This window comes from Colobus angolensis, unplaced genomic scaffold (assembly GCF_000951035.1).
Source record: "Colobus angolensis palliatus isolate OR3802 unplaced genomic scaffold, Cang.pa_1.0 Scaffold199, whole genome shotgun sequence".
Classification (NCBI taxonomy): domain Eukaryota; kingdom Metazoa; phylum Chordata; class Mammalia; order Primates; family Cercopithecidae; genus Colobus; species Colobus angolensis.
The window spans coordinates 1,329,529-1,339,237 of record NW_012115143.1 but is presented as its reverse complement, the minus strand read 5'-3'; the positions used below and the strand labels follow the sequence as shown (position 1 = coordinate 1,339,237).

General features: G+C 45.5%; 1 protein-coding gene across 1 annotated transcript in view; it reads left to right on the top strand.

Annotated features, from left to right (window-relative positions):
* Positions 1-827: 827 nt before the first annotated feature.
* TGM7 (transglutaminase 7) overlaps positions 828-9,709 on the top strand; it is a 24,520-nt gene continuing 15,638 nt past the window's right edge. Inside the window, exon 1 of the mRNA XM_011941132.1 lies at positions 828-842. Within this exon, the coding sequence (XP_011796522.1) occupies positions 833-842 (10 nt within the window). The 5' untranslated portion in view covers positions 828-832. The remainder of the gene's footprint in view (positions 843-9,709) is intronic.

Here is a 9,709-nt window from a genome sequence, read left to right as displayed (position 1 = left end):
TGGTCTTGATCTCCTGACCTCGTGATCCGCCCGTCTCGGCCTCCCAAAGTGCTGGGATTACAGGCTTGAGCCACCGCACCCGGCCCCAACCTCTCTTTATCCCTGCTCCCACCCACACTTCCCAGCCTCTAAGCACCACAATTCTGCTCTCTGCTTCTCTGATCTCAACTTCTTCAGGTCCCACATATGAGTGAGAACAACTGCACTGTTTTCCTATCCTACTTTTTCCCTCCAGTTAATATCACATTATGGGCATTTTTCCTTGTCACTGGAAACTTTGTCAACTTCATTTTTAATCAGCAGCATTAATAATTCACCATTTCAGTGTGCTTTGTTTTTCTTCAAATGCAAAGCTCTCTGGGTCCTGATAGGCTGTGCAAACCTTTCTTCATGACTCTTTTTCTATGACCTTCCTCATAGCTCTTTCTTACCCAACACCCATATGGTCAGGGGAAGCCAGACCGAGCTGGCTTAGATCTAATTGGATCCCAGGGCTTCAGGTGACAGAAGCACAAGGGAACAGCTTCGAGCCAAGCTTTGCCATCCACATCACCTGGGAGTCTTCTCAGCTCAAAAAGGAGGCCACAGAAACAAATCCCTCAGCACATTTTTACAAGGCTTAAGTCAGAAGCTCCTTTCCTTATACCAAGATGTACCTGGAACAACGGGAAATTTAAGAGGAGTGGGAGGAGGAGGAAGTGGCAGCCCCACCCAACTCAGGGATGGAAGGGAAGGTTCTAGTAGGGTGACTGTAAATGCTCAAGAGGCAATTAGATCTCGAATTGTACTGGTGACTAGTTGAAGGGCCTTGACCGACAGGAGAAGGAGGGAGATGGATCAGGGTGAGTACTGGGAATCGAATTACCTTTTCGGAGGCACTAAGCCAAGAGAGGGGAAAAGTTTGGAGAGGGTAGAGGATGTAGGGAAGCAGCAGGAGAGCCTGAATTGATGATTGGTGGCTTATTGTGCAGTCTGGCTCCTTCTCACTTCTCCATCTGCATTTGGACCTTGGGGCACAAATCCTAGTGCCATTCATTTTCTTTTCTGAAGCTGTGAACAGCGTTTTATTTAAAACCTTAGGGGTTGAAATGGCCTTGGGAAGTCTGAGGAACCTCAAAAAGAGCTTGGCCCCTGCCACCAGGTGTCCTTGGGTGCTTGTGAGGCTATTTCTATGGCCAACTCTGAAGCTGTAGGAGGACCCCTCTCAGACCCTAGACCTCTCCCTTGTCCAGCTTCTCCCTGACTCTCAGGGCCTCACTGAGAGCTGCTGCCCCCACCCCTGAGCTCAGGCCCCTTTTTTGATCCCTTCAGAACCCTGCCCACTCCTCTTCTGGGAGTGAGAAGAACAGGCCCCCACAGGCTGGGCCAGCCCACCCGACACGCGGGGCCTGCCAGGGAGGGCACTAAACATGGTGCATGTATTTCTTTTCTTTTTTTTTTTTGAGATGAAGTCTCCCTTTATTGCCCAGGCTGGTGTGCAATGGCGTGATCTCAGTTCACTTCATCCTCCGCCTCCTGGGTTCAAGGGATTCTCCTGCCTCAGCCTCCTGAGTAGCTGGGATTATAGGTGCCTGCCACCACACACAGCTAATTTTTGTATTTTTAGTAGAGACAGGGTTTCGCCATGTTGGCCAGGCTGGTCTTGAACTCTTGACTTCAGGTGACCCACCCACCTCGGCATCCCAAAGTGCTGGGATTATAGGCGTGACCATGTGTGTCTTAAAATAATGTTCTAAAGCATGTATCATGTTCTAATGGCCAGGCACTGTGTCTCACACTGGGCACAGTGGCTTACCCAGCACTTTGGGAGGCCAAGGCAAGTGGATCACTTGAGCTCAGGAGTTCGAGACCAGCCTGTCCAACATGGTGAGAACCTGTCTGTACTAAAAATGCAAAACTTAGCCGGGTGTGGTGGCACACATCTGTAGTTCCAGCTACTCGGAGGGCTGAGGCAGGAGGATTGCATGAGCCTGGGAGGTCAAAGCTGCAGTGATCTGAGATCGCACCACTGCACTCCAGCCTGGGAGAAAAAAGTGAGATTCTGTCTCAAACAAACAAAAAAATAAAAATAGAGAGATAAATGGTTTTTAAATGCAAGCCAGAGTTTGATAGAGAAGGCTCAAGAAGCTTGTCATGTGTTAGATTCCAGGGTACTTTAGTGCTAGAGTTTAGCATATCTTTTCTTATTGGCTATCCTCAACTAGAATAAGTCTAAAACAGTTATATTATCTTTTAAAACTGCATACTTTAACAACTAATACACAAAATATATACTTATTATAAAAAGCTGAAAGTTCACACAGTATTTTAAAAAGCCCGTATGAATTTACACTCCCACCATCAGTATATGAGACAGTCCGTTTCCATAGACCTTCAGCAAAGTAGGTTATCATTATTCGTTTAAATATTTTTGAATGGATCAAAGACGAATCTCATGATTGTTTTAGCTTGCATTTCTTGCTATTATTATAGCAAGACTGTCTTCTTAATATTTATGGCCATTTTTTTTTTTTTTTTTTTTTTTTTGAGACGGAGTCTCGCTCTGTCACCCGGGCTGGAGTACAGTGGCCTGACCTCAGCTCACTGCAAGCTCCGCCTCCCAGGTTCACGCCATTCTCCTGCCTCAGCCTCCCGGGTAGCTGGGACTACAGGCGCCCACCACCTCGCCCGGCTAGTTTTTTGTATTTTTTAGTAGAGACGGGGTTTCACCGTGTTAGCCAGGATGGTCTCGATCTCCTGACCTGGTGATCCGCCCGTCTCGGCCTCCCAAAGTGCTGGGATTACAGGCTTGAGCCACCGCACCCGGCCTATGGCCATTTTTATATATTATGAATAGCAATGCTTTGTTGCCTAAGAGGCAAAAGACCTAAGACTTTAACTTGTGCAGCCAGCTTGAGAACACTTTCTCCTGCCAGCAGCTATTTGAATTGCTGGGTACTGGGTGTAAATAATCGAACAATATAGTTAATCATGTAGACACCATTAAATGAAAATAATGTTTCAAGGAAATACCGTAGTAGTAAGTGATTAACTGAATAATAAGGGGTTCAGAGTCCGAGAAATTGCAGAACAGGGCGACAGATCAAGTGGGTCCTGGAGCTGGTTCTGTCCCGACCTGTTGAGCTGCCTGAGGGCTTGTGCCCTCCTTGAGTCTTAGACTGAGGAGGCTGAGAGGGAGCTGTGCTTTTTGTTGTGTTCTTTGGATCCTTAGGGCTCTGCAGAGAAGCCTGGGGGTGGGCAGAACACCTGCCTGGTTCTCCCACTAGAGAAGTTCCTCTTAAGTCTTTTATTATGTTTTCATTTGAAGAAAGCACAATATTCACTTACTTGGAAAAAAAAAAGTTTGAAAACCTTCAGACCAGTACCACAAGCCAGAAGTTAAGAACTAGGTTCTGGAGTCAAACTGTCTAGGTTTAAATGCCAATTTTGCCACTTAATTAAGTAGGTGACACTGGGTGAGTTAATTAACTTTGCCCATCATCTTCCTACCTATCTGTAACATGGGGCTGATAATATCAAATTGGGTAGTTACAGGGATAGCAGGGGATGATGCATATAAAGACTGGAGTTCCATAACACTTAGTATTAACTAGGTATTCAACTAGTGTTGCAAGTGCAAACATCCTGTATGTTCGGAGATGCTTGGGAAGAATTTTGTGGAGGAGTGGCTGCTGGGTTTTGTTTGAAGAATGGGTACAATGGAGACACAAAGAGATTAGGGAAGGGGCAGGGGCTGTCAGAGGTAGATGTGAGTATGGTCTATTTGGAGGCCATAGTACAAGTGAAGCAGTTTATTTATGGGTTAGTGGGAGATAAGATTGGAGAGATATGTTGGGACCACATCGTGAAGGGCTTGGAATGCTTGGCTAAGGAGTTTGGACTTGAACTTTTAAGTAAGACATTTTTATTCTTGCACACTAAAAGAGGCACAGAACACGGCAGTAATCTCCTATAGGAATCTCTTCATATGCTCTCACACAGATTATACTCTTTCACATTTTGTAAGAAGGGAAGAAATAAAAAGAATAAAGTATATGTAAAAGTCCTAAAAATGGACAATAATAATGAGAAATGGAAAGAGAAAAGAAGCTAGAATAAATGCAGAAACAAAGACAGAAGAACGGAAGGAGCTGAGTCCGCCTGGTGCTTTGTGGCAGGTGCCAACTCCGTGCCAGCTGCACAGGATGGAATTTGCCCTTTGTTGTCTCCACTTAGAGCGTTCCAGCCTCACCACTAACCTGACTACCTGGGACTTTGTTGGCAGTTGATTCCTTTAACTGACCCCATTCTTCATCCACCCTAGCTGGGGCCTTAGGAAGCCCTGCAATTCAAAATATTTCAATAAGTATTTATTAGCCTGCCATATGCCCAGGGATGCCAGCCCTTTGCACACATAGGGTGGTCCTTCTTTTCCTCTTACTGACACCTGTGTTTAGGTCCTCTTGAGCCTTTGGCTTAGATCGTTGTGACAGGGCTCTCGCTGCCCTTCCCACCCTTGTCTTCTTCCCCTCTGGTCTGGGCTAAATGCCACAGTTGAATTAATCCTAAAGTACAGCTTTGATCCTGCCACTCCTGCTCAAAAGCCTGCCTTTAATCAAAGTAGCACTTTCCCCTCAACCCAAAGGAATACCTGTTCAAAGTAAAAGCCTGGGAAATGCCAAAAAACCTAAAGGAAAGAAAATTTCCATAATTTCACCATTAAACATAATCTGTACATACTAATTTTTAGTCTTTTAAAGAAATCTTCCTTTCTAATGTCTTGTGAATTACCTCTCTCTAATCTTTGCTCCTTTTTTTTTTGGCTGCTGTTGGTGCCCTCTTTGTTGGAATCCAGTTGGAATCATCAAATGAGAGGAATCAAGTGTATGTAGCCAACTCCTACTGTAAGATATGTGGGTTGCACTGAACATTTTTATGCTTAATTTTTCTACACAAATTATTATTTTTGAAGAAAAAATCCTAGACGAGAAGTTCATGGGTCAAAGGTATTTATGTTTTAAGGCTTTCTTTTATATTTATTTATTTATTTAAGATGGAATCTTACTCTGTCGCCAGGCAGGAGTGCAGTGGCCCCATCTCGGCTCACTGCAACCTCCATCTCCCGGGTTCAAGCAATTTTTCTGCCTCAGCCTCCCAAGTAGCTGGAACTACAGGCACCCGCCACCATGCCCAGCTAATTTTTGTATTTTTAGTAGAGATGAGGTTTCACCATGTTGGCCAGGATAGTCTCGATCTCTTGACCTTGTGATCCACCTGCCTTGGCCTCCCAAAGTGCTGAGATTACAGGCACGAGCCACCATGCCCAGCCGCTTTCTTTTATTTTGCAATAAATATTGATGAATTGCCCTCAGAAAGGTGTAACATTTTATCTACCCATCAGGGATAGATCTACCCATGCCTACTGAATCAAGCAGCAGCATCTTGGCCTGGCTTGAGTCTCTCCTCATCCTGGCCCTGCTGCCCTCGCAGGCTCTGCCCTCTTTCATCCCCTCCATCCCCAGTGCTCTTCCGCAGGACGACTATCCTTGAACCTCACACACATATGTGTCTATCCATTCAGCAAATGTCACCGAGCACCCACCAAGATGGCAGGAGATTGTGCGGGTTAAGAGGGCAGCCTCTGGAGCCAGCCTCCCTGGGTTTGAATCCTATCTCCACCCAGCACCTTCCTGTATGTGAGGAATATTATTAACAGCTCCATTTCAGGGGGGTGGTGAGAACATAAATTATTTCAGACATGTAAAATGCTTTAAACAGTACCAGGTGTTGGTAAGTATTCCATGAACATTAGCCATGCGTATCTGCAGTTAGGCACCAGGCTCCTTTCTAGGCAGGGGGATCTGCATTTGAAGATGGCTGAGGTCTCTTGCTTTTGCGGAACCAATTCTAGATATTAAGTGCCATGAAGAAAATAGAGAGGGTGTTGTGATAGAAAGTGATCACATGGTGGGAAGTAAAGCATCATGCTTGGTGGCCAAAGAAAGCCCCTGTGTAGTGGTTACTGCTGAGCCAAGACCCGAGTGGAGAGATGTAGGCATGAGTGAGGGCATGGCCGTCTTGGATTTTGGTGTCAGAGGTAGGAGCTTTGCATCACGGAGCTCACCGCATGCAGATGGCTGTTTTAATGTCTTCCTTCTTTCCTTCCTTCCTTCCTTCCTTCCTTCCTTCCTTCCTTCCTTCCTTCCTTTCTTTCCTTCTTTCTTTCTTCTTTCTCTCTCTTTTCTTTTCTTTTCTGAGACAGAGTCTTGCTCTGTTGCCCAGGCTGGAGTGCAATGGCATGATTTCAGTTCACTGCAACCTCCACCTCCCAGGTTCAAGCAATTCTCCTGCCTCGGCCTCCTAAGTAGCTGGGATTACAGGCATGCACCATCACGCCTGGCTAATTTTTGTATTTTTAGTAGAGATGGAGTTTCACCATGTTGGTCAGGCTGGCCTCGAACTCCTGACCTCGTGATCCACCCTCCTCAGCCCCCCAAAATGCTGGGATTACAGCTGTGAGCCACTGCGCCCGGCCTGTCTCCTTTTTCTTAAAAGGCTGATAATACATTAGGATAAATTTGATCCTTTTATACCCTTGTCTTTGTATTAGTCAAATAAGTACCAGGAGTCTTGTGGCTGGGGCTTAACTCTCCTCTTACTCATGTCATTAACTCCAGTGGGATTGTGGCCAAGTCAAGAAGGCCTTGTGGGTGCCGACTAACTGATTCTGCTTGATTTCCTGCTTTGTTGAGCCTCTTCCTGATCCTCTTGGCTTTCTTTTCCTGCTTTTGAAAACCTTCCTTTTGTTTTCTTAAGTCATTGTCTCTTTGACATGAGAAGCACTTCAGTGGAGTGGAACAAAAAAGAAAACCTGAGTGTCCAGTGGAGAATGAGTTTTCTCCATGCCACTGCAACCTTGGGCCTCTGGAGAGGAAGGTATCTTCCTTTCTCCTCCTCTCCTTTCTTTCCCAAACTAAGATAAACCTGGCTCAGGGGAAAATTGAGTTGGCTGTCCCTAGGAACTATGCTTTGAGCTACAAACAGCAGCCAGGAAAAGGCTACCCTGAGTCCTGTTTCCTCCTGTGTGTCCTGTCTCTTTTGGATCTATGATCATTCAGGGTGGGAGTTGTATATGGGAAGGAGAGGCTTTCTGTGAAGGCTCGGTGGTCCTGCTACAAAAACTTTAGGCCCCTTAGGAGCAAATGAGAGGCAACCAGTTTCCAACCAGATTGAGGCCAGCTGCTTTCTGACTGTGTGTGTGTGTGTGTGTGTGTGTGTGTGTGTGTGTGTGACAGAGTCTCGCTCTGTCGCCCAGGCTGGGGTGCAGTGGCACGATCTCGGCTCACTGCAACCACTGCCTCCCAGGTTCACGCCATTCTCCTGCCTCAGCTTCCCGAGTAGCTGGGATTACAGGCGCCCGCCACCACGCCCAGCTAATTTTTTATATTTTTAGTAGAGACGGGGTTTCACCGTGTTAGCCAGGATGGTCTCGATCTCCTGACCTCGTGATCTGCCTGCCTCTGCCTCCCAAAGTGCTGGGATTACAGGCGTGAGCCACCGTGCTTGGCTGCTTTCTGACTTTTAACTATGATCCACAATTTATATCATGACCCAGCTACACATAAAATTGTCCTTGTTCTTGATATGTGTGACGCATTGTATGTTTTCTATTCCATTCCATTTTTCTTATTACTGGCTCCTCTCTCTAAATTGATTTCACAAACTGCTAAATGAATTGGACCTGAAGTTTAAAAACTGCTGTTGAATGATCAAAAGGGATCTGTCTTAGATCTTTCTCTGAATTTTCTGGTTCCAATAACATATCTATCTAAGTGCCCCAAAACATCAAGAGGCTTAACAACTTTGTACCAATTCATCCAGTAATTCACCTTTGTTGAATCTACCTTACAAAAGATTGTTGTTAAGAGACAGATCAAGGGATCATTGTGCATATTCTGTTTTTAGCCAGACATTTGACACATTTATGGAAAAGATGAAAACTGGATTTGATTTTAGATTGTGAAGGAAATTTAAAAACATTGACTTCAGCTTTATTCAAAGATTAGATTTGGTTAAAGCAGTTGAACAACTATGCCCAAAAATTATTATTATTTTTTGAGACAGAGTCTCGCTCTGTCACCCAGGCTGGAGTGCAATGGCACGATCTTGGCTCACTGCAACCTCTACCTCCTGGGCTCAAGCAATTCTCCCACCTCAGCCTCCCAAGTAGCTGGGATTACAGGCGCTCGCCACCAGGCCTGGCTAATTTTTGTATTTTAGTAGACGCAGGGTTTCACCATGTTGGCCAGGCTGGTTTGGAACTCCTGACCTCAAGTGATTCACCCACCTCGGCCTCCCAAAGTTCTGGGATTACAGTGAGCCACAGTGCCTGGCCCCAAAGAGTATTTCTTAATGGTTCAGTGTTGAGGAAAGAGCTGACGATACACCACTGGCCTCAAACTTAAGCTCTAATACTTAGAAACATCTTATTACTGATTACTTAGATGAAGACTGGAAGATAGTTCAGCCAGTCTAGAGATGGAAAAGTAAAATATTTGGGTCAAAAAATCAGAATCTATCAACCTGGGCAACATAGGGAGATGCTGTCTCTACAAAATATAAAAAATATATATATATTGTGACGCATGGTAGCACACAATTGTGGTCCAACCTACTTGGGAAGCTGAGATGGGAGGATCACTTGAGCCCAGAATGAAGGCTGAGGCTGCAGTTAGCCAGGAGCATGCCATTGCACTCCAGCCGGGGATGCAGAGTGAGACCCTGTCTCAAAAAAAAAAAAAAAAAAGGGATCAGGATGGGTAGGAAAGATGCAAAAACATTAAGAACCTCTGTCAAAGTTCAAAATGCACGAAAACTGGCTGGGAGCAAACATGAGTTTTTCCTTTAGGATGCTGCTTAGCAGCCTCTCTTCCCAGTAAACAATGTCTTCAGACATTGCCAAATGTCCTCCAGGGCACGGGATTTCCCCTGTTGAGAACCACTGAGGTAAATTGATGTACTACTAGAGGAAAGACCTAATGAACTTTTGTCGACAGTAAATGCAATCTAAACATTGCCAGCAAAGGTCGCAAAAGAAACGCAATCCAAGAACGCATGATTCCTACCAGTAAGAGTAACTAATAATGACTGCTCACTCTGTACCTGGCACAATGCCAAGGCCCTTCCATGGGCATCCTCACTTAACGCCCACATGACCTATAAGGTAGGAATATAATTGTCTCCATTTTTCAGATGAGGACACCGATGTCTAGGGACATTAAGTGACTTGTTCAAGGTCTCACAGCCCAGGTGATAGACCTGAAGCTGTGTCAGTCCAGAGCCTGCCCACTGCCCACTATGCAACGAGAGTTTCACAACCGTATACCAGGTGCGCACACACAGGAAGCAGCCAGTACCCTCCTCGTAGACCTAGAAATGACTGAGAAGTCAGACGTAAGTTACAAGTGACCCAGAGAGTCTCAGAATCCCAGACTTGCCCTACAACTGAAGTCCCAGCCTCCAGTCAGCTCACTGACTTAATTCATACAAAATCCTAGTATGTTTATTCTTAGTAGGATAATAGAGTGACTTTTAGAAAGATTGTCAACAAATAGTTAAGAGCATGCAGCGGCACTTCAGGGGTTAAGTTTCGGTTATCTGGAATGGTTTCCGTTTGGGGACCCCAATCCTTGATCATTGTGGCTCCAGGTCCAGACGTGGAACTCACCAG